Source organism: Camelina sativa, chromosome 2, assembly GCF_000633955.1.
Source record: "Camelina sativa cultivar DH55 chromosome 2, Cs, whole genome shotgun sequence".
Lineage (NCBI taxonomy): Eukaryota > Viridiplantae > Streptophyta > Magnoliopsida > Brassicales > Brassicaceae > Camelina > Camelina sativa.
This window is the reverse complement of record NC_025686.1, coordinates 14187242-14212053: the sequence shown is the minus strand read 5'-3', so window position 1 is coordinate 14212053 and position 24812 is coordinate 14187242. Positions and strand designations below refer to the sequence as shown.

The 24812-nt window shown below is 33.4% G+C and overlaps 5 protein-coding genes across 7 annotated transcripts in view; 3 read left to right on the top strand and 2 right to left on the bottom strand.

The window, feature by feature from the left end:
* Positions 1–1100, top strand: part of LOC104751932 (nucleobase-ascorbate transporter 5-like) — a 5929-nt gene extending 4829 nt beyond the window's left edge. Inside the window, exons 12-14 of the mRNA XM_019230492.1 lie at positions 13–104; positions 201–278; positions 492–1100. Of these exons, the coding sequence (XP_019086037.1) occupies positions 13–104; positions 201–278; positions 492–871 (550 nt within the window). The 3' untranslated portion in view covers positions 872–1100. The remainder of the gene's footprint in view (positions 1–12; positions 105–200; positions 279–491) is intronic.
* Positions 7415–10111, top strand: LOC104724565 (transport inhibitor response 1-like protein). Its single transcript, XM_010443077.2, has 3 exons — positions 7415–8213; positions 8310–8808; positions 8972–10111. The coding sequence occupies exons 1-3, from the start codon at positions 7561–7563 to the stop codon at positions 9728–9730; spliced, it is 1911 nt and encodes a 636-aa protein (XP_010441379.1). The 5' UTR covers positions 7415–7560; the 3' UTR covers positions 9731–10111.
* LOC104724557 (pyridoxine/pyridoxamine 5'-phosphate oxidase 1, chloroplastic) lies at positions 11125–15245 on the bottom strand. Its single transcript, XM_010443066.2, has 13 exons — positions 14856–15245; positions 14727–14765; positions 14240–14407; positions 14052–14157; positions 13689–13855; positions 13351–13593; positions 12979–13067; positions 12432–12482; positions 12232–12322; positions 11938–12042; positions 11776–11846; positions 11584–11679; positions 11125–11416 (listed from the first exon to the last, which is right to left on the bottom strand). The coding sequence occupies exons 1-13, from the start codon at positions 15171–15173 to the stop codon at positions 11350–11352; spliced, it is 1611 nt and encodes a 536-aa protein (XP_010441368.1). The 5' UTR covers positions 15174–15245; the 3' UTR covers positions 11125–11349.
* Positions 17729–21900, top strand: LOC104724543 (probable ion channel POLLUX). 3 transcript variants are annotated; one of them, XM_010443046.1, is made up of 12 exons: positions 17729–18181; positions 18313–18381; positions 18468–19070; positions 19156–19338; positions 19423–19482; positions 19571–19774; positions 19871–20116; positions 20327–20425; positions 20530–20724; positions 20810–20902; positions 21085–21351; positions 21448–21900. In XM_010443046.1, exons 1-12 carry the CDS (start codon positions 17897–17899, stop codon positions 21664–21666), a joined length of 2523 nt encoding a protein of 840 aa, XP_010441348.1. In that variant the 5' UTR covers positions 17729–17896; the 3' UTR covers positions 21667–21900. The 3 variants fall into 3 exon arrangements, 2 of the variants coding, with proteins under 2 accessions (XP_010441348.1, XP_010441356.1); XM_010443054.2 differs by having other exon boundaries at positions 18059–18150; XR_002034975.1 differs by lacking the exon at positions 21448–21900 and having other exon boundaries at positions 20826–20902; positions 21085–21175.
* On the bottom strand, positions 21962–24345 carry LOC104724537 (pre-mRNA-splicing factor CWC22 homolog). The gene is made up of 4 exons (XM_010443040.2): positions 23543–24345; positions 23319–23422; positions 22512–23213; positions 21962–22394 (listed from the first exon to the last, which is right to left on the bottom strand). The coding sequence occupies exons 1-4, from the start codon at positions 24216–24218 to the stop codon at positions 22068–22070; spliced, it is 1809 nt and encodes a 602-aa protein (XP_010441342.1). The 5' UTR covers positions 24219–24345; the 3' UTR covers positions 21962–22067.

Genomic DNA, 24812 nt, shown 5'->3' with positions numbered 1-24812 from the left:
ACATGAATGCAGGGAGAATGCGGGTCTGCTAGCACTTACAAAAGTTGGTAGCCGGAGAGTTGTCCAAATATCTGCAGGCTTTATGATATTCTTCTCAGTTCTTGGTAAGCTTGTCTGTCTCTTCCATACTCTTCCATAAAAACCAATTAAGAACTGAAATAGAACACATTAATTGATCTTCTTATATAAATCTAATGCAGGGAAGTTCGGGGCAGTGTTTGCATCAATACCTTCTCCTATCATAGCTGCCTTGTATTGTCTCTTCTTTGCGTATGTAGGTAAGTAAAGTCTCTTAGCAGAAGTAAACAAGATAGTAGGGTATGCAAATCTGGTTTACAGTTTTGTTTTGGTCCAGTGTTTTCGGATTTAGATATAATGATGATTGAAGTTTTATTAAACAGTTGGTTTGGTTACAGTAAAATCGATTTCTGTTTGGTTTCAGTTTAAGCATTTCGGTTCAGATTGGTTTAATAACAAATACTGTTGTTTAGGTGCTGGAGGACTGAGTTTGCTGCAATTCTGCAACCTGAATAGCTTCAGAACATTGTTCATCTTGGGCTTCTCAATCTTCCTAGGCCTATCGATTCCACAGTATTTCAATGAGCACACAGCCATCAAAGGTTATGGTCCAGTTCATACTGGAGCAAGATGGTTCAACGACATGGTCAATGTGCCCTTCTCGTCCAAGGCCTTTGTGGGAGGATGTGTTGCTTACTTGTTGGACACGACGCTTCACAAGAAAGATGGCTCGATCAGGAAAGACAGAGGTAAACACTGGTGGGACAGATTCTGGACTTTCAAGAACGACCCGAGAACCGAAGAGTTTTATGCTCTTCCTTTCAACCTCAACAAATACTTCCCTTCTGACTGAAAAGTTCCTTCCGAACTCTATGTAATGCTATTTGCTAGTTTTGTGTCACTTAGGTAGACACAGCTTATCTAGCTAGGTTTATGTGCATACTCGGTGAGGGAGACTAGAAACACAAAGTTGTAGAAACATTAAATGTTTTTTTCTATGTTTAGATGTTTTGCATTATTAAGGATGATTCTCGTTTTGCCAAATGTAGAACTCGAGTATGTACGCCGAGTTTTAGTGCAAATGATTTCCATAAATTTCCATTCTAATTATTTAACACATTTCCTTTCTAAAATTGTAGTGCTAGACTGCTAGATTAGTTCCATTCATGTGCTTCATTATTGTACGTCGCTCTTACCATTTGTTGAAATATTTTAGACTTGCACATCTTTGGTTGCACAGTAGTAGTTTATAGGAAGTCAAAAGGTTATTGGTTATGTATTTAGTTGTTTTCTACTTATTGTTTGAGTGGTTTTATGTAACGGGGAAGTTATTCTTAAATTTTTAAGAGCATTATTTGAAGTGAAGATGATATGATTTTTATTTTTAGACCATCTAAATTAAATTATCGTTTCAAACTATGCCACAATTTCGTTCACACAATACTTCAATCACTAGATTAGGACCCGTGCTAGAGCATGGATTAAAATTCTTTTTATTTATATTGTAATTTTTATATACAAAATAATTTATGTGATTTATTTTAAAAATTGTTGTGAATAAAACATTATGCAATAAAATCATCTACTAAAACTGATGGACCCGTGCTAGAGCACAAATTTTTGTAACTTTTACTTAAAGCACTATAAATGTGATTGTTTTATTTGTTTTAAAAGTTATTTTTTTAGGAAACACTATGCCATTAAATCATATGTTGAATATGACTTATGGAAATAACGTATATTTTGTATAGATTTTGATCCGCGGTACACCGCGAATTAAGTTATTTGATAAAAAATAATATTTTGTTTGTTAACTTTTTGTTACAGTATTAATTTAATCAACTTAATTAGATATGTCTATTAATTTAATATTCATATTATTAACAAAATAATGAAATGATATTTTACCCGTGTAGCACCGAATTAACAAAAATTTAAATTTATATTAGTATCTACTCAAACACGTCGTGTCATATAACCCCGTCGTGTAATATTTTAACTCGCAGTACACCATGAATTATAATGTACTAATGTGTATAAACATAATAAGCATCATTATAAGTATGATAAAATTAAAAGACATGAACCGAAAGATGATACCTTATCAAAAAGGTAACGATAGATTATTGATCGGTTTATTTTATAGTATAATCGGAAATCACTCTCAATCCGCGGAAGAGTGATTATTTTTTGAGATTTGTTTGTTTATATATGGTTAACTAAATATTTTTTGGAGATTTTATTTTATTCTTTCGAATAACTTGTTTTAGAAGATCTTAAATCAAGATTAAATCTTTGCAGGATATATTTTGGTGTAAAAGAGAATTAAGATTATTCTCCTAAAATCTTGCGAAAATGAAGAGTTACAGATTAAGACTTTCAACGTGATGTAACATATATCTAATACAAATTAATATCAATTTTTTTATAACCCATTTGTAACCTATTATTAAAATTATATAGTCTACAAATTTGAAATTGTGTACTTCCGTTTTATTAAATAAGGGATTCAAACAATCAGTAGAAATCATTCCAGGAAAAAATGGATTTAACAACGCTCTGTAATAAAACACAAAAATATGAAAATAAAATACAAGTCAAATGTCCAATTAATACACATTTTTAAAAAATCTTAAAGAATTCTATTTTAAAGGTTTAATTGCACTTCATATGATTTGATGGAAATATATATAATTTATTACTTTAAAAATAATTTAGAATTTAATCATTAAATACTTTAGGTAATGTGTTAGTTCATTTTTATTACTAATAACTTTTTTTACCTCGAATGCTGAAAAATATTAAAAAAAAAACTATCAAAGTTAAATAATAAAAAACCAAAAAAATCAAGAGATCTGTATATATGATTATATTTGAAGAAATTCTATATTTTGATATGGTCTGACTTAGATAAATAAATGTGTTAAAAATATTATAGACATTTAAATTTATTTGTTCTGCGTTTTAATGATTATTAAATAAATTTAAATGAATTAACATAACTTATTATACAACAAGCCGCGTATATGTATGTGATATTACCTAGTATATAGAAATAATGAAATATGTTAATAAAATATAAATATATATGTTCTTGCAAATTGTTTTCATCTAATTATTTATATTAGGTTGTAAATTAATATTCAGAGTTTAGAGAAGAATGAATTACCTCCTAAATCAAATCTCAAAATTGTTTACATTTTTAATGGCTTGTTTCATCCTTAGTATAGTGATGATTGGTTTAGGCAATTAATTCATTACTTAATATAACTCAATGTTTTTATATTACACATACATTAGTGTTTTTACAAAAAATAATATCTTTCTCAATGACTTAAATTTTTTGTAGAACAAAGATATTTCAAGTTTTTCAGAAACTAAGATTATTCTCTGTCTTTAGCGAATAATAATTCTCATATATTGTTTTTTCTTAATTTAATCAATAAATGATGTTTTAGATTTTACAAAATTATGTGAAATTAAGATATGATGATTAGTAACTGATAACAATTCTCTGAAAATTTGTAGTTGGTAAAATAATTACAAATTCATTTGATTTAATTGTGTATGTTATACCAATTTATGTATTAAGACGGAAAAAACAACCAGTCATGTCTTAGCATTTGTGTAGAAAGGGTCAGTATATTTTTTTTTTAATTTGTTATTTTATTTTGTTTAAATATGTTGTCAATGTATACACTTGTATTTTTATGTAAATATTGTTACAAAGGTTTATTGGCAACATTCAAAATTACTACATTATGCTTGTTTTTGTTGAATACATTCTAAAACTTACTTTATATATTATTTAATGATTAAAAATATAGTTCCTTTAACTTAAGTAATATATATAAGTTTGAATAAAGGTATATATATATATATATGTGTCAAAAATTTCTTCAATTGTAACTTACTAGTAAAACAAAAAAAAATATACACCAAAGGATGGGAGAGCAAAACTTAATTTTCATTAATTTTGGAATTTAATCATGGCTTTAATACTTAATAATATACAAATTAATTGATTTTTATCCAAAAATTATATAAACATTAAAAAAAAAATTAACAAATCTTTATCTAAGGACCATTTAATTCAATTAGCTATATTTTTTCCTAACATGTAAAAAATTAATATACAAATTGACAATACATGTTTTATATAATCGCATATTTCACACTACCGTTTTACTCAATGCCATTGAGATTTACATGGTGAACACGTCACCGCAACAAGAAACTGTTACAAAGAAGGTAGACTGAACTAATTAAATATATTTTGATTTATCGACATTGTTGATCAAGAAGAACCAGACCTTCCAGATTATTAAATAGAATGTTATTCAGGTTTTTTGTCCACAAAAAACTCATAATGATTTGAACAACATATACTTAAAAAGAAAGTATTTTTACGATCATTTTTGTGAATGTAATTGTATTAGATTTTTGTTTTCAAATGTTCTCTAGAGTTCTAAAAAAACTTAATCGATCTGATTTTAGTTTTAACATGAACTTAATAGCAAATAACATAATCAGAAAGATAATTTGACTTCATATTAAACATTACCAATTAATTTTTTTTTTGTTGTAAATTTTTACTTTTATGGACACCAAATTACAAAGAGAAGTGATCCAGTAAAAATAAAATGATTTGTTTTGAAACTAAAGATTTGAATATATATGTATTTAATAGTTAATTAGTATATAAAGAAAGTTTTCAAAAATGTAGCTCATAAAAAAAACTTAATTTTAGTTAAGAAGTATGTCTTGATGTAGTCTGTATTTAAAGCATTATAGTATGAAAAAATCTCCAAAACCAAAAACTATATTGAATTTTACATTTGATTTTTCTAAATCATCTTATCTTTTAGATGACAAAAAGAATTCATCTCATCTTTCTTTATGAAGTGAAAATGATATATATTTATCATCAAGTTGCTGAAGTACTAATATAATTGCCATCTAATTTTTTTTTTCAGCCATTGCGTCATTACTTTGTTAACAAAATATTTTATTTTCTTTTTTGGTTCAACAACTTATGTGTGGTACAAATTATATTACTTCAATACATGATAAAAATAAATACTTGTTATAATTACGATATTATAGCTTATTAGCTTCTACAAAATGTCGTATTGTCAAATACAATTTAATTAGAGTATTTCTTTGAAAACTTTAAAAAATATTAAAAATTTTGTAAAATTAAAATTTTTTATTGAAATTAACAACTTTTATAAAATACAATTTAGAGTATTTCATTGAAATTAAAAATAAAAGTTGTTAATTTTACAAAGTTTTTTTATGAGCTACATTTTTGAAAACTTTCTTTATATACTAATTAACTATTAAATACATATATATATTAAACAATATTAAAAAGTTTGTAAAATTAATAACTTTTATTAAACAATATTAAAAAGTTTGCATATTAAACAATATTAAAAAGTATATATGTATTTAAACTCTAATATGCATTGAAACAAAATATATATGTATTTAAACTCTAATATGCATTTAGAGTTTACATATTAAACAATATTAAAAAGTTTGTAAAATTAACAACTTTTATTTTTAATTTCAATGATACTCTTGTAAAATGTTAAAATTGTAAAAAAAATGTTATATTACATTTTCTATATGAAATACAGTTTTCCATAACTCAATTGTATCGAGACGCTTTGTTTTGGATTAGATCAACTAAAAAACAGTCAACACAAAAAACCACTAAATGATTTATCTAAGTAAAAACTTAAGTTGTTCATATGGTTTATGATTTGGTTTAAGGATTGTATTAGTTCTTACAATTCGTTATATAACTAAAATAGAAAACACATAAAAATATACTTTTTGTAATATGTTGTTTTTAATCAAAAAACATAAAATATAGTTTTTTGTAATATGCTAAGAATAAATAAACATATAAGTTCCTTTAAATTAGTGCATCTTATGTACTTGCTCATTGACATTGGGAAAAATCTGTTATAAATAACAAAGAGCTGTTAGAGATTAGCACTCTGATATGTTGTGCTAAAGTTATGCAGCTTTTGATCAGAGTAACAGACAGTTCACGATTGATGGTTTGACAATAAATTATGTGAAACTGTCCGTTTGGGATCTCTGCAGAAGGTGTAGGCTAGATCTTCTACAGTTTCATATAAACAATCAAGGTGAATGGCATATGTGATACAAGAATTTTTTTAATTGAGTTTTATGACACATCGTATTTCATAAGATCGCTATTAGTATAGAATGAGAAAATCATCTTTTTTTTTTTTGCTGTTATGATTTTTGGAGGAATTTATTTATTTTCCGACTTACAATCAGATCGGTTAGGGTATTAAAGTTGTTAGTGGAACTATATTGCACTTCTGCAATTAACCCCCCAAACCAAAGCATTAATCAATATGGTTAAAAGGATGTGAATAGAAAGAAAAAAACGGGAAAATTCTTTTAAAAAACCTCAAATTTTTTTTTATTTGAACGTTTAATACCTAATAGTTTTTGGTTAGAATAAAAATAATTCATGTATTAAATTAGTGTCAAATAAAACCTTATTTTAAATTTGTTGGTGGATTTCATACATGTGACTTAACAGACGTCGACTGTCATTACAGATTGACTAATTATATGTGAATATCGACGTAGTCTAGCGATAACTAGTTTGATTTTGAAACCCAACAGAAAAAAAACTCGGCTTTCCTAATTTATGTTCACAAATATTTAAGAAACCTCGCCGGCAATGGTTGTCCAACGTTCCGAACTCCGATCTGTTGGGTGATTAAAACCATACTTGTTACCACTAGACTACCTCAACATATACATACAATTACGTAAACAGCTTATATATATATATATCTATTTAAATGCGTGTAATTGAAATTTAATAACCGTTAGTAAATCCGTAACAACCGTCGACATATGTTAAGTCGCAGGTTGAAATCCACCGACAATTTTAAAATAAGATTTTAGTTGAAACCAATTTAATACATCAAAGTACAATACTTGGATTCACCCCTCTTTATTCACCCCTCTTTATTCACCTGAAAACAAATTTGTATACACCTCCTTAAAAAATTCTTAATTCACCTCCTTAAGTATTGAAGATTTTTTAAGGAAGTTTTGCAAAAAAAACACAATATGGTTAAAAGTTTATTTCTGTTACATCGTAAAAAAGGGTAGCAAGTGTTCTTCACTATAGAAATGGATAATGTTGATTTAGTTTTTTATTTAATTATTTACAACATTTGCTTTAAAATAGAGATCTGAAGAAAATAGGAGGACGAAACTGTAAAAAGTGTAAAAACATTGATGGAGACAAGAGAGAAAGAGTTAGAAAAAAAAAAAAATAAAAGATAATGAATTAGTTTTAGTTACATAAAAATATAAGAAGACAAAAGAAATAAGCCTCAAATAATGGAGACGAAGTGGAGAGAGAAAGCTCCCACTCTCTCACACCCCCTCAAACCCAAAGCTTCTTCTTCTTCTTCTTCTTCCTCTCTAATCTGAATCCCAAATCCAAACTCAAAGCTCTCTCTCACTCTCTTTATGACACAAGATCGCTCTGAAATGTCTGAAGACGATGATGACAAACAATCTCCACCGTTGGATCTACGCTCTGCCGCCATAGCTGAACCTTCCTCTTCCTCTTCCTCTTCCTCCGTCGTCGTCGTCGTGGATTCAACTCCCAACAAATCTCGTAACTGTATCTCCTCCTCCTCCTCTGGTTCCTTAACTTCGCAGCCTTTCCCTGACCATGTACTCGAGAACGTCCTCGAGAACGTGCTTCAGTTCCTAGATTCGAGATGTGACCGTAACGCTGCTTCTCTCGTTTGCAAATCTTGGTGGCGTGTCGAAGCTTCGACTCGATCTGAGGTTTTTATCGGGAACTGTTACGCTCTCTCTCCCGCGAGGTTGACTCAACGGTTCAAGCGTGTTAGTTCTTTTGTGCTTAAAGGGAAACCTAGGTTTGCTGATTTCAATCTCATGCCTCCTGATTGGGGTGCTAATTTTGCTCCTTGGGTTTCTACTATGGCTAAAGCTTATCCTTGGCTTGAGAAGGTTGATTTGAAGAGGATGTTTGTTACTGATGATGATTTAGCTCTTCTTGCTGACTCTTTCCCTGGTTTTAAAGAGCTTATCTTGGTTTGCTGTGAAGGTTTTGGTACTAGTGGTATTGCTATTGTTGCCAATAAGTGCAGGTACTATAAATGGTATCTTTTTGAGTTAATGTTTGGATAGTTAAGTGTGAAAGTTTTGTTGTTATGAGCTTATGGAATTTACCAATTTTGTATCAGGAAGCTGAAAGTGCTTGATTTGATTGAGTCTGAGGTCACTGATGATGAAGTGGATTGGATTTCTTGTTTCCCTGAGGATGTTACTTGTCTGGAGTCTTTAGCTTTTGACTGTGTGGAAGCCCCAATCAATTTTAAGGCGCTTGAGGGTCTTGTTGCTAGGTCACCTTTCTTGAAGAAACTTAGGCTGAACAGGTTTGTCTCCCTTGTGGAGCTACATCGTTTGCTACTTGGAGCTCCGCAGCTTACTAGTCTTGGGACTGGTTCATTTAGCCATGATGAGGAACCTCAGAGTGAGCAAGAACCAGATTATGCAGCTGCATTTAGTGCCTGTAAATCTGTTGTTTGCTTGTCAGGATTCAGGGAGTTAATGCCTGAGTACCTTCCAGCTATTTATCCGGTGTGCGCTAACCTCACCTCCCTGAACTTCAGTTATGCTAATATTTCTCCTGACATGTTTAAACCCATCATACAAAATTGCCACAAACTCCAGGTTTTCTGGGTATGTATCCTTCTTGATCTATGCCTCCATGGTTTTAACTTATCTGTCACTTATTTCCTGCCGCCATATATATTGTTTGGATCAGATGCATTGAATGAACAGACTTGATATCTGTTGTCCAAAGAACTTGAGTAAATGCATGACTTGAACTTTTACAATGCAGGCCCTTGATTCTATATGTGATGAAGGACTACAGGCAGTTGCTGAAACTTGCAAGGAACTCCGTGAACTTAGGATCTTCCCTTTTGATCCTCGGGAAGACAGTGAAGGTCCTGTCTCTGAAGTAGGCCTCCAAGCGATCTCTGAGGGTTGTAGGAAACTAGAATCTATTCTCTACTTTTGCCAGCGCATGACTAATGCTGCCGTGATAGCCATGTCAGAGAACTGTCCTGAGCTTACTGTGTTTAGGCTTTGCATAATGGGTCGACATAGGCCTGACCATGTGACAGGGAAGCCTATGGACGAGGGATTTGGTGCCATTGTTAAAAACTGCAAGAAGCTAACTCGGCTTGCAGTGTCCGGGTTGCTTACAGATCAAGCTTTTAGGTATATGGGTGAGTATGGGAAATTGGTCCGTACTCTGTCAGTAGCTTTTGCAGGAGACAGTGACATGGCTCTGAGACATGTCCTTGAAGGTTGTCCTAGACTGCAAAAACTTGAGATAAGGGACAGTCCATTTGGGGATGCTGCGCTACGTTCTGGTATGCATCGATATTACAACATGAGGTTTGTTTGGATGTCAGCATGTAGCTTGTCAAGGGGATGCTGCAAGGATATTGCAAGTGCAATGCCGAATCTAGTTGTGGAAGTAATTGGGTCAGATGATGATGATGAGAATAGGGATTATGTCGAGACTTTATACATGTATAGGTCGCTTGATGGTCCAAGGAAAGATGCACCAAAGTTTGTCGCAATTTTATAGAAACAAGAACATTTTGGTGTTGCCTATTTTGAAGAGAGAAGATGAATGAAATGGGTAGGTGTAGGAGGCTCAGATGATGATGATGGTGGTGGCATCAGAGAGGCACACTGCATGATTGTTGATGATGATGGCTGGGAGGATCGCATGATTGTTGTATCATTATTTCTTTTTAATTTATTTTTGGGTTTAAAAGTTCTTATATTTGGTTGGTTAGGTGGAACAATGGATGTATGTTTTGGTCGCATCGATGTTAGTTAGACAGCTGAGTTGGTTCTCTATGTTTTCTTTTAATAAGCTGCTCTTTTGGCTCTCTTAGTTGTTGTTAAGAACTAATGAGATATTTCTTTCCATTTTTAATTAATTTGAGATATTTCATTTATATCCGTTAAAGTGTTGTGGTGGATTATATTGGGTTCAATTGTAGTTATTGTTACTAAAACTCTTTTTAGAATTAGTTTGGTTCAGGTCGATGAAAAATAAAGGCGATAAATAAGCCAACTTTTTTACTATTATGCTATCTATCACTTTTGCAAATAAAGAGTTGAATTGTGATATCTAGTGCATATCCTTTTGAATAAAAAGTATAATGTTACTTTTAACCCCCCCAAAAAAGAAGATCATTTTGATTCGATTCGATAGAATTCTATTTTTTGGCTTCGTTCGGGTAAAACGTCTTATGCGTTGAAAGGGTGAGGGAACTCGTAAGTTGTGGTGGTGGAGAGAGATGAGCTGAGGTTCTTATCCAAAGGAAGACCTCTCCTTTTGCCTTTTTGTTGACAAGCCATCTTTGTCCCCAAAATACTACATTTTTCAACTGACAAGAGACCCATCATTTATATTTCTTAAAGGTCATAAACCAAACTGAAATAATGCAAGCGGATGGTGACAAAAAAAAAAAACATATGATGGTGGTGCGATTTAGAGATAATTTGGAAAAAAGGGCTTATATATAAGGATTGATGTGATCATCCTACCTACTCATTAAACCACTTAACTCCAATGTTTTTTATAACTCCCATCATTTCATCCTTTATATCATTTTGCTTCCCATCCTACGGTCACCATTACTTCTATCTCCCATCTCCACTCCCTCTCCCTCCAAATATCATTCACATTAATAAATAAATGAAATGAGACATTGGCTTAATTAGTTGGTTACATGCATCTGTCCTTACATATCAATATGCCTCCTTATACATCAACTTCAGTTGAATGGTGAAATTAGCCACTACGATTAGGAGATATAGAAGGTACCTAACGCTTTGTGTGATTCGCCTGTTTTGTACATAAAGAGTGTCGTATGTTACAAATATTCTAGTGGTCCAACTATATGAGATTGTTTAGTTGCACAAGATTTATTCATGAAAGCTAGTATGTATTTTCTGATAGCAATAGAAGTATAATGATGTCTTTAACTTAAATTAATTCAAAGGTGTGTGACACTCACTATTAAATCACATTATTAAGTGCTAAATTGGAAAACCACTTCTTTATATTCAAGTGACATTAATGGAAGTAAATCCCTATACAGCTATATATTTCATCTTATTCTCATTGAATGGTTGATACGAAACCCAAACAGCCATCTTCTTCTACAGGGAGGAAGTAACGAGTTGAAGTCATGGAGCCAATCTATGAACTTTCCACACAGGATTCCCGTTTACGTCTTGCAGAGAATACTGCAGCCTGTGTTCGACAATCATATGTTAGCAAAACATTGACCATGGAAACTCTTTTGTGTTCTACGCCTAATTAAGAGATCATAATCCTCTTCATGCATCTCAATTTCAAGCTATTTGTTCCCCGGAATTACAATAAATAGAAACCCACTTTAGAAAGAAGATAGGAGGTACCTATCATGCAAACGAGATGGCTGTCCCTGCCAAAACTCGAAAAGGTTTGGTTTAAGTCTGAATCCTCCCCAGTTTTTCGGCTTTGGTATCACACTTCTGCAAGCCAAAAACAAATCATGTCTCTGTAATCATCAGTCCAGAACATCGAATCAAAATGAGTTCTTCTAAGAGTTAAATTATTGTAGAACTCACCCATCTGAATATTTTTCCGTCAGTTCTTCATACTCGTCGTATAGAACATGCCTGCCAGGTACAACAGAACTCTGATAGACACCAAAAGTTGAAGGGTAAGGGCCCAAAGCAAAATCTTAACACATGGAAATATTTTCATAACTGCAACAGATCACACGACACCTGTTTGCTAACAATAGCTCCGATCTGACTTCCCCTAGGACGACTATGAAAGTAATTCTCCGATTCTGACTCTGGTATTCTCTCCACTGGTCCTTCAATCCTTACCTGGAAAGGTACAGTGGACATCAGTACTGCTAAAATATACTAATCGACCAAGTTACTAATTCTCGTGAATCAGTGATGGACCAGCTGGCTTTGTATAAGAGAGTATAGTACTACAGTGCATCTCATATATGGATGTGCAAAGGACTAGCTAAAACACACGGGAAGGTTCAGGAAGATAAAAACACCCACCTGCCGATTCAAAATTTCCCAGTAAAACAGAAGTGCAGCACAAGGATTTTCTGATAATTCAGAACCCTTTTTACTTTCGTAGTTAGTGAACCTACATTTTATCATTTAAGCAAGTAACATCAGGTTGCACACAGAGATATCTTCATACCCAAATATAAGATACCCTAATATAAGAAGAAAAAAGAAGAGAATGTACTAACCAGACAAATCCATTCTCATCAAAGCCTTTTAGTAAAACCATTCTTGATGAGCTGTAGCATAATCAGGCTAATCAGAAAAGATAATGAATAAGAAAGTAGACAGGAAACTTTTATGCCTGATGAAATATGTGCATGCTCTATCTATTGATATAGCTTAAGTTACCAAGCATTAACTGAGTTCGCCTATGATTAAGATTCGCGCACCCAAAGACACTAACATATATTCTTACGACTACTTCAAAAAGAGTGGAATAAGAAAAAAACATGTTGCAAATCATGCAGCAAATTGGAAACCTAAGGCACACTTTTTTTTTTTTTTTTTTTTTNTTTGTCTCATAGGCTATATATCAGACAACAACTAGTACAAAGAAATCAGAGCTAGATCCATCTCATCCTATTGCAGAAAGCTCTATAAAGTTCCACTTTTATAATACACTTTTCGTAGATAACATCAAAGAGATATGGACATGGAAAATATTTTGAATCATGTTCATCAGCATATTGTTCCACGGAGTAGAATCTCCTGAAATATTCAAACTATACTTACGGTTTTTTGTCTTTGTTTGCTGTGCATAACGCCATAGCATTTGTTTCTCTTAATCCAGCCGCAACTGCCTCATCAAACCATTTACGAAACTGCAAAAGAAGAACGACCTGTATTAGAAAAAAGGATGCCTCATCTCTAATAAGAAACCACAATAACTAGGCAGTGAGTAGTCTAGCAGAACGAGTTATTGAAAAGCCATTAAGAAATGGGCAAAAGTGAAAAGAGTATTATCACATCAGATAACAAATTGACATGGGCGCAACAAAAACGCTTTACATCTTATTTCCTGGGAGTAATAGAAGTTTCTACTCATTCATTACCCGTGATTGGTGAACAATACAGATAAGCAAAGAAAGAGCAATGAATTCATACCTGTACCGTAGGATCAGTTTCAACCTGCTCCTCAAGCAATTCTGGAGACACATAGTTCACTCTCATAGCAGATATGTCTACTTTCAGAGGTTTACCAATTCTAACACACATTGATGTCCCAGGATAACTAGGAAGCTCGAGCTTATACTTTTCTGCAACAGAAGGTGGTACAAATCTCCCACCTAAAAAGTGATGAGGGCCACAATATCTCTTCGCACATAATTTTGGGGCAGTCAAAGATACCTAAATAGAGTAAAAAGATTCAATTAATAAATTTTTCCTTATACATTGCATGATAGTAACAAATGAGTAGTGCAAGCATTTCGTCCAAGGCATACCAACATATCAGGCTTAATTCCTCCACCTTCATGGTCTCCTTCTTCAACGTGCCAACCAGAGGGAATATCTACAGAGACGATGACTGGGTGTTTTTGGAGCGTCTGCTCATAGTGTTGCAAGGACACCAATCTCCGGATAAGATCATCGAAAGGAGGCCTTGGAGCACCTACATGTGCAAAACATTGACTTTCAAATTGCAGTTGAAACATGATGCAAATGAATATAGGGGCATAAGTGAGATATTCAAGACATAAATTCCAAAACTTGTTGTTCAAAATTTTGATGAATTTTTACTTTCTTTTAAACGTATCATGCTTCTGAAGAACTCTAACAATGTAGGCAAAAGTAGAGTTACCACTTACCATGAAATGAAAATCCAAACATTGCATCTACAATAACATCAAAGTCCTTTGACAAGTCTTCCGGCAGATCATCAACGGAGACAAAAGGGACTGAGAGTGACTCCAACTGCAGAAACAGACAATTTCAGCAGGCAGTATAAGAAACAGAAAAGCTAGCAAAGATCATAAAGTAAGCACTTGTTACAAACCTGAGTGACCAGTCCAGTATAAAGTGACTTGGCCGTACGTTTAGGATAACAGATAGACGGTTTGTATCCAAAGTGGTGAAGATGCCTGGCTGCCACCAGACCATCACCACCATTGTTTCCAGGACCACAGATTGCTAGAACCCGACTATATTCTTCCGGTTTATAAACCTGGAAAACATTGCACACTTCAAATCCGATGTACATAGCAAGAAGAAAGCTTGTAATGCTAAGATGAACTGTGATACTCAAGTTTAGGTTCAGTGCCGGCAATAAAGTTAACTTATTTCATTAAAGTTCTCGACTTGTGAGTCTCATCCAAGGAAGAGAGAGAGCTTTGGATGTTCATCGGTTTAAAGGTGAAAGCTTTGAGCTTTACATTGAGAAACGTACTAATGAAACTCCTCACAGGACTATCGAAACAAACACATTATGAGAATTGAGCAGGTGTCTGAATCTAAAGTGGTTGGTGGGCAAAACAACGAATTACCTCAGCAATTGAAGCAGCGACGCTAAGACCAGCCAATTCCTGCAATAAGAAGATGAGCAAAATCAAGCAACGATCAGGGTAGCAAATAAGCTATAAAAACTCAGGGGGAGAAGAAGAAGAAGAGAGGACCATGAGCTGATCAATGGAGAAACCAAGAGGACCCATCAAGGTCTCATCAATCTCAGCAGCTTCTCGCTGAGTAAGATAAGAGAGTGGTGATCCTGAATCCGGAATGTTTGGTACGATGGATTTGGTACACAATGTCCGTAACGAAGCGGAGCGTAGACGAGAGCCCTGGCTTGGAGGGAAGAACCGCTGGGTTGATGATAAAAGAGCAGCAGAAGAGGAGAGAGAGAATTGAGGAGGAGAAGGAGATATTGGGAGTGGCGGTGGTGATTGGAGGAGGGGGAAGGTGAACGTCATTGCTCTTCGCATCACATTCCTCATTTAGTAGCCACTTTCCACAACAAAACCAATTTGGACCCGAACCAAACTCTTAAATTTAGCCACTTTTTTCTATGGGTCCAATTTGGTATCATCTAACTCATGGTTACATGTGAGTTTGTTAAATCTTTCATGAGTTTCTAAAGTTTGTGCTGATCTAAAATGTACATACAGTAGTTGTATATTGAATATACCATATACATAATAATTGTCTTTTTTTTTTTTTTTTTTTTTTTNTAATAGTCTATGTTTGGATTTTATAATTTATTCATATTTTATACAAAATGAGTTACAAAATTTAAGACACATGCAGTTTATTTTCATCTTAAATACAATTTGATTGCATGATATAATATATAAAAATTTAAAATAGGATAGATTCTGTAACTTTTATTCATAACAAGTACAAAAAAAAAACATAGTATAATAATATGATTGCTTTCAAGAACTTCACTTTTCCTATTAACGCATGTGTAACATAAGTACAAAGAAATTAACGTAGATAAATATGACACTATTTATCTTTAAAGATTATAACAACAACAATTCAAAGATTTAGTCAAAAAAAACTTGATTCAAAAATTTTATTGAAACATTATCGAATTCCCTTAGATAAAATGATTAAAATTGTATAGTTTTCATCTATTTTAATTCTTGTTTCATCATGTAAGCTTAATCTATGTTAAAGTGATACTATGTAAATTAAATTCTTTTTTTTGTTCATATATTTTTGTAAATTAATATATATTTTGGAAATAATATAGGTGTGGTAAAATCTTAATCGAAGAAATAAGTCATTCTTCATATCTTGGATTCTAAAATATATAGGTGTGGAGTCTAAAATATATATAGGTGTGGAGTCTTCAGTAGATTCTAAAATATATATGATCAACTTCTATTAGAGGTCCAAATCTTGAATTTTCATTTCCTAATAAACTAATGAGATACTGTGACGGTGCACATTATTATTTTATACATATAAAATTCTTGGTAATTGTCGTTTGTTTGTCATTGCTAGGTAAAAACTATTAGTGAAGGATTGTAATTTTTCTTTTGAAATACATACCAATAAAAATTAATCAACTTGAAGTTATTTTTTGTATTGAATTTATAATAGATATCACCTCTAATAGTCTGTCACACTTGTATATATTTATATGATATTATCTTAGTCAATTTTAGTTGGTCTAATTAAATTGATTTATTTATGAAAAATTAGAAAAAGTTGAAAATAGTGTTGATGGTGCATTTTTCTCAAATAAATGAACGCATTAACTTCTTCACATATATTTTTATTTCATTAGATACAAAATATACAAATTTATATTCACAATAATATATTCATCACTTTTATTTAAAATATTAGTGAGATTATCTTATTTTAAAAATAAAAAACCAATGTGACATTACAATAAAACAAACACTTAAAGCTTACCAGTTCGAAAATAGAATGTAAAATAAACATTTACATTAGATTTTATCTTTATTTAAATTCTTACAAAAATAGAAAAGTATTTCTTATTATAAAAAATTCACAATGTTAGCATTTTTTAAAAAGTAAGAACAAACTAAAAAGTATTATGATCTTAAATAAGAAATCTACTACATAATAATTTAATTTTGAATTTTTGAATATAATTATTTATACAAATTTAGTAAAGTTTAAAGGCATAGCCTATGCCGCATCTATATATACATTTTTGGAGACATTTATGAAATAAATCCTCAAGTTCAAACCTATTTACAATCATGCCATTGACATTATATTTTACAATTATTTTTTACTTTAAATAATATCAAATTCAGAATCTAATTGAAGAAAATTTTCTCCTATTCAAATTTCCAAAAGTATCGGACCAACACCATTTAGCATTAAATAATTTATATTTAATTAATCTATTTTCTAAAAAAATTGTACTAAATATTAAACACAATTGTTTAACCTTAGGCAATAATAACAGCCTAGATTTCCGATTAAACTTCTTGATTTAAAAAATCTTTAAAAAAAAACGCTCCACCATTTTAATCAACTTGCACAACTATAAATACAAAAGTGTTAAATAATATAGAGATAAAAGAACAAAAATTACAAAATCAAATTATAGTATACTCATATAATTATAAAATTAGAATATATTATGTAATACTATTATCTCTACATTGTAAATGGAAAAGAAAAATTACAAAAAAGTATATTTGTTGACTAAATTAAATTTAATGAACAATAAGGATATTCTAACTATATAATACACCACTACATGTTGATAATGGAAGTTATACACTACATAATATATTGATGTAAAACTATAATAAATTAAAAGAATACAGAAATATCATTTATATATATAGTTCATATAATAAATAAATTTAATATTATCTTTCTAAACAAAGAAATATAGCCCGTGATGTATGGCGGTGAATATTTAGTAAGTCATCATTTTCGTCTCAAATAATGAGTAAATTTAGTGGCACTTCCTAAATTGGGTATTAAAAAGCTTTCTCTGTTTAAAAAAAAAAAAAAAACCTTTCTCCCTCCATTTACTTTTTTTTTTTTTTTTTTCATTAGTTTATTCAAAAACTGTAACAAAAGAGAGAGCTAAACAGTAAACAGTGTTGGACTGAAGAAGAAGCTCTCTCTAGATCTCTCTTCCATGGCTAATCTCAATCATTGTGACTGATCTCTCTCGTTCTCCCTTTTGTTTTTAATTTTACTTTCTCTCAAACCGATGCATCCGAATCATACCCCTAGAAGAACGAGAACCTCTCTGTTCCAAAGATCCAAAACGTTACCGACGCACTCGTACCGGAGATTTACTACTCCTGTGATTCCCACCTTCAGATATGATGAAGAAGACGACTCCCTCTCCTCTGATCTCCGCCGTGACGACGACGGTGGTTCAACTAACTCCGCGACGGTTCTGAATTCCGAGGAGAAACCAGTGGCGGTGCCGAGTCAATCCCCGAGTCAAAGGATAACTCGGTTGTGGACTCATTTCTCACTCACTCATTTCGTATGTTTGTTATATATTTTTGAGCTCTTTTTGTCTCTTTGTTCATATCTTGGTTCTTGTCTTTTTAGCGGTTTTGTATCCATATCCATTGATGGTGATTGATCTAATGTTCTGTTTTACTATTCTTGCAGCTCAAGTTCAGTTGTTCGTTTTCTTTAACTTATGTTATGTTTCTTCGAGCAAAAGTTTCAAGACTCGAGGTATATTTTATATTTTTTGATTACAAGTTCAAAGAACCAGTAGTTCAAATGGGAATAATGATAAGTGTTTTGTTTTCTTGTAACAGGCAGAGAACTTTATCCTTCTAACAAGATGTAACAGTAGCAGAGTTCTAGGAAGTGACAACAACGAGATTCTACAGATGGAAGAAACTAATTCTAGAGCTGTTGTTTTGTTCAGTGTAGTTATTACCTTTGTGTTACCGTTTTTGTTGTACATGTATCTTGACGATCTCTCTCATATCAAGAATCTATTGAGACGAACAGATCAGAAGAAAGAAGAGGTTCCTTTAAAGAAAAGATTAGCTTATTCATTGGATGTGTGTTTTTCAGTGTATCCATATGCTAAGCTGCTGGCTCTTCTGTTCGCGACAGTGGTTCTTATAGTGTATGGTGGCTTAGCATTGTATGCAGTTAGTGACTGTGGTGTAGATGAAGCTCTTTGGCTGTCTTGGACTTTTGTGGCGGATTCGGGAAGCCACGCTGATAGAGTTGGTGTTGGAGCGAGAATAGTTTCAGTGGCTATTAGTGCAGGAGGGATGTTGATATTTGCTACAATGCTTGGACTTATTTCAGATTCTATCTCCAAGATGGTAGATTCTCTAAGAAAAGGGAAAAGTGAAGTTCTTGAAAGCAATCATATACTGATTCTTGGATGGAGTGATAAATTGGTATGCCTTTTATAATATATTTTTCTTTTACGTGTTGCCTTTGGCTATAAATAGTTTAGAAATTAGAGAAAAATTTTGTGTGTAGGGTTCTCTCTTGAAGCAGCTGGCTATAGCAAATAAAAGCATTGGTGGAGGTGTTGTGGTGGTGTTAGCAGAGCGAGACAAGGAAGAGATGGAAACTGATATTGCCAAGTTTGAATTTGATTTAATGGGAACGTCAGTTATATGTAGAAGTGGCAGTCCACTTATACTCGCTGATTTGAAGAAGGTCAAGTTTCTAAAGCTTAAAAATTGCATAAGTCTTGGCTGGTGGTGAAGCTTCTGACAGTGAAATCCTTTGATCTACTGATAGGTGTCAGTTTCAAATGCGCGTGCTATCATTGTACTAGGGTCTGATGAAAACGCAGATCAGGTTTGTTTATTGTTATGTATCACTGTCTATTCTATGGTGTTACTGTTTCTTGTGATGTATTAATCACTTGTGGATAAATTTTAAACAGAGCGATGCACGTGCCTTAAGGGTTGTACTCAGTCTTACAGGAGTAAAGGAGGGTTGGAAGGGGCATGTTGTGGTTGAAATGTGTGATCTGGATAACGAGCCATTAGTGAAGCTTGTTGGTGGAGAACGCATTGAAACAGTTGTAGCTCATGATGTGATTGGTCGCCTAATGATACAATGTGCTCTTGAACCTGGCCTTGCGCAGGTTAGTCATCACTTTCAAGTTAACTAAGTGAGGTAAGTCTATATGTATTCTTATGCTTTTAACTCTCCCTTAGTTTGTTCCTTCTTTCATTGTCAGATATGGGAAGATATTTTAGGCTTTGAGAACGCCGAATTCTACATAAAGAAGTGGCCTCAGCTTGATGGTTACTGTTTTGAAGATGTCCTCATTTCATTTCCCAATGCAATTCCCTGCGGAGTTAAGGTTGCAGCGGATGGGAAGATAGTTTTGAATCCTAGTGACAACTATGTTCTGGAAGCAGGAGATGAAATACTTGTTATAGCCGAGGATGATGACACTTACGCTCCTGGTCCACTTCCAGAGGTATGCTTGCTTCACTTTATGTAACTTATGCATTCATTTGCATAGTTCTAGTACCATATCATATTGTACTAGTACAATGCTTGGACACCTTGAATCTTCTTCCTATATCATATGCCTTGGGCAGTAGATACCATATTAGGCCTACATGATTTCCAAATATCCCTGTTATTATTGGTTCATCGTTTACATAGTACCATATTCATATTGCAGGTACGGATGTGTCATTTTCCTAAAATGCAGGATCCACCAAAATATCCAGAGAAAATACTATTTTGTGGATGGCGCCGTGACATTGATGATATGATCAAGGTACATGGTATATCAAAGTAGAGAGGAGAACTATTTTAGCATAGATAAGTAGTAAATATTTGTCCCATGCATTGATTAGTTATTAAGCTTTTCTAACTCTGTAGGTGCTAGAAGCTCTGCTTGCGCCTGGATCTGAGTTATGGATGTTTAATGAGGTTCCAGATCAAGAAAGAGAGAAAAAGTTGACAGATGCAGGACTAAACATATCCAAATTGGTGAATATAAAACTTGTGCATAGGCAGGGTAATGCAGGAGTCAGGCGTCATTTAGAGAGTCTCCCTCTAGAAACTTTTGATTCCGTAAGTTTTCTTTCTGGTTTGATGTAACATGAGAATAGATATGCCACTTTCCCACCATCATCATGATTATTAAATCAAATTGCAGATCTTAATTCTTGCAGAGCAGTCACTAGAGAACTCTATTGTTCATTCAGACTCTCGATCTCTTGCCACGCTTCTCCTTATTCGGGATATACAGGTACATGTCCTATGTCTTTTCTAGTATTTATTCAGTTGCTTCCTGCTATTATGTACCAGTTCAGTTAGTTGTTTTGGCTTTTGGTTTTTAGTGTATTTAAATCTTTATGCATGCATGTTTCTTTAGCACATAACATATATATGACTACTAAGAAGCTGCTGTTTTCTGTATTTGATCAACAGTCGAAAAGACTTCCATACAAAGATGCAAAGACAAGTGCTTTACGGATATCTGGATTCCCTAATTGTTGTTGGATCCGTAAAATGCAGCAAGCTTCAGATAAATCAATTGTGATAAGTGAAATTCTTGATTCAAGAACCAAGAACCTTGTATCTGTTTCCAGGATCAGTGATTACGTACTATCAAATGAGTTAGTTAGTATGGCTCTTGCGATGGTCGCAGAGGATAAACAAATAAACCGTGTTTTAAAAGAGCTTTTCGCGGAAAAGGTACATAAGAAAGGGAACTTGCTTTGCTTTTTTAGAATGTAGAGGTATGTCAGTTTGTGCTGATGAGTATAGTCATTTCTTTTGTTGTTGTTGCAGGGTAATGAACTGTGCATAAGACCTGCAGAGTTTTACATATATGACCAAGAAGAGGTTTGCTTTTATGATATAATGAGAAGAGCTCGTCAAAGACAGGAAATCATAATCGGTTATCGCCTTGCGGGGATGGACCAAGCTGTGATCAATCCTACTGATAAATCCAAGCTTACAAAATGGACTCTTGATGATGTTTTTGTAGTCATCGCCTCAAGTCAGTAACATACAAAACCGTAGATGATCTCTCTGACCATTTCAACACTCAAGGAAGATTATGGTAAAGCTTAGTCCCCAACAATTCCGCAACTTGGCCTGACTATATTCTTAGAAGAAGCAAGAATCATTCATGACCCCATTTTATTTAGTCACTACTAAACAGAGACAATTATTTGTACAGTAGACGACCAAAACACTCACTCTTCAATAAAATTAAATCTGTATCTTGTTTTAGTTCTACCACATGAAAAGCAACAACTATACATTTTCTTTATATGCAAGAACAGAACCAGGTGGTTGCTCAATTGAGTTGTCATGAAAATTTAAATTGAATAACCAAAACAAAACAAGATGTGAAACATTTTGAAGATTTCAGAATTATGGTGGGGATAACAAACAAAACAGTCTCAAGCTCTTCTTCGTTTCCTCTTCCCTCCGTCGTTTTCATCTGAACTCGAACAAGATGATGAGTCTGACTCAGAACCAGAACTGTCAAATCCTGAGTCTGATTCCGCAACTTGCTTCTGCTTTTGCATGATGAGGCGTGGCATGTTCTTCAGATACTCTCTGAGATTCTCTGTGATGCCTCCAAGACCAATGGCGGTAAAGAAGTTGATCGCAAACCTTGTGTTCTTTGGATTATCTTTAGGGAAGATAGATTCAAATGATTCCTGCATTGTTGGATCCTGAAGCCTCTCATTAAGTTCCTTAATCCCCAAGTCGTCTGACAGTTTCTGCAATCAACACAAATTTGTAATCAAAATCAGCACAAGTGCAGTAATATATTCATAGTTTCATATTAGACTACTTAATATAAAATGAAAAATTTCATGTTGAGGATTTATAGTTACCAGGAAAAGGATCTTAGTGAAGATACGAGATGAGGAAGTTGTGTCCTCTTCAGTTAACCGAATGTAAGCAAGAACATGCCAAGGGAGAGCATCTGTGCTAAGTAAGTGACCAAAAAACGTAGCCACGTTATGCAACTTGTTTGTCTCAAGACGGTGACTCATGGCATACTGCTGAACAAAGCACTTCTCAAAATTTGCTTGATGGATCTTATTGATCATACAGAAACGCTGACCCAACAAACCGTAGTAACGCAGATAAGTTCTCTCCTGAGAGCAACATTCCAAGATCATTATGCATAGTTCCATCTCTTGTCCTGGTTCAAGCTTAATGTTATTAAGTAACTTGTGACCTGCTTCTTCAAAATCAACGCTTGACATAATGGTCAAGTATATTGTCCTCCTAAGATTAACAAGATTAGTCTCTGTCTCGTCTCTTATCCTCATTTCTTCTTCTTCATCAGATTCATCATCTCCCTCCTCACTGTTATCCTCTTTAGTGTCATCACAACCGTCATCTTCATCAGACTCCTCACCGAGTAACTCTTTCTTCAACGCCTCGTATTTTTCTTCCTTGTCAACAAAGTCAGGATCAGGACTGAACACATCAAGACCAGTTTCAGGATCAATTTCTTGGCCAAGAGAGACATCATGTGAATATTTTTCTTCCACGAGATCTAGCTCTGGACAAACCGCCGGATGTCCCTGTAGAGAGTAAAACCATTCACACAAATTATTATGATGTCTTAACAAGAGGCAAAAGCATATACGGTAAACTCCATCAGATTCAAAGTTAATGTGTCTACGTACCTGAAATTTCTGTTTCCTAGTAACAAAGAGATCTTCAATCAAGTACTGAACTCTCTTATCAATGTCTCCCTCATGCAGTATACCACGAAACCGATCAAAAATCCCTGTATGATTAAACAAATTGGAATAGCTTAGAAACACAAAAAAAAAAAGCAAGTGAAACAGGTGAGAGATAGAACCAAATTTTCAACATTACATTTTGATGATTAAAGTATAATGCTTACCATTCACTCCTATTGGTGTAACGTCTTGCAGAAACGCGCCACACTCGGTCACGAACATAACAGCCACCTCGACACTATCATCAGTCGGGTATTCAAGAAGAAGAGTGACTATTTCAAGTGCAATAATCCCCTCAGCGACTTGCTGGTTTACTAAATGAGCTATGAATTTAACAGCAGCAAGCAACTGAGGCTTGTCGTTACGCTTATATGCTCTCTTAAGCTGCAAAACTACCCTATTCAATAAAAGTAACGCAACTTGAGGGAACTTGGAGTTGATAACAGCGACTAAAGCTGCAAATACGTCAGTGAAGCCAGGTGATGCCATCTGAGACTTGATACAAGAACGGCAGAAGAGTCCCCTGCCTCTGATGAGATTCTCAGAAAAGAGTTCAGGGATCACGTTCTTGATGTTGCTTGCGTTAACCTTGTTCACTAGCCCGTTGATACTTTTACGAAGAGCATCCCATGTGAGACGTTGGTACTCTACGCTGCTCTTGTCTTTCACATCATTCATCATGCGCCCTAGCTTGAAGGGAGGAATATAAACTCCACCAGTCTTATCTCCTCCACCAATGATATCAAGATCACGTCGCGAGCTCTTACGGTTCTCGTGATCATCAGAAACCCTAACCCTACGAACAACGTGTTCTGTCTCCATTCTCGATCGCCTACCCATGGATAATAAAAGTAAGAACCTTTCTCGATGATAACGAGAGGCAAATCCTATAGCCTATCCAACGATCTGAACCCTAATCGCTAAGATCTGAAATCGGGCGAGCAACCGTGATAAGATGATCTAAGAAAATAAATCTTTCGATTTGGGTTTATGTTTTGGCCTTTTGAGTAAACCACACGATGTCTTTTGATAGTTGCTCTAAAAAGTAAATTATTCTTTTATTTTATTTTTAGTATTGCAATTGCAGGTATACATCCAAAAAGATTAACAATTTTATTTAGGAAACTCAAAATATATTTTTTTAATACAATTCTGTTCTGTCACATTTAATATTTAAAGTACATTATTTAAAGCAGAAACTTAGTTAGTGATATTTTAGGGTAAGAAGCTTCATACTACAAAAAAAAAATTATTTTATGTTACAAAAGTAAAAACCATGTGTATATTGAAGTTGATATGGAGCTTATTGTCTTTAGAGTTTATAGTAATAATTGTCTCTATTTTGTACTATAAATATGAATGTATTGATTCGAAATACACTTTTTCTCTACGTAAAAATATCATCGAAAGTAAAAAATCTTTTTTTTTTTTTTT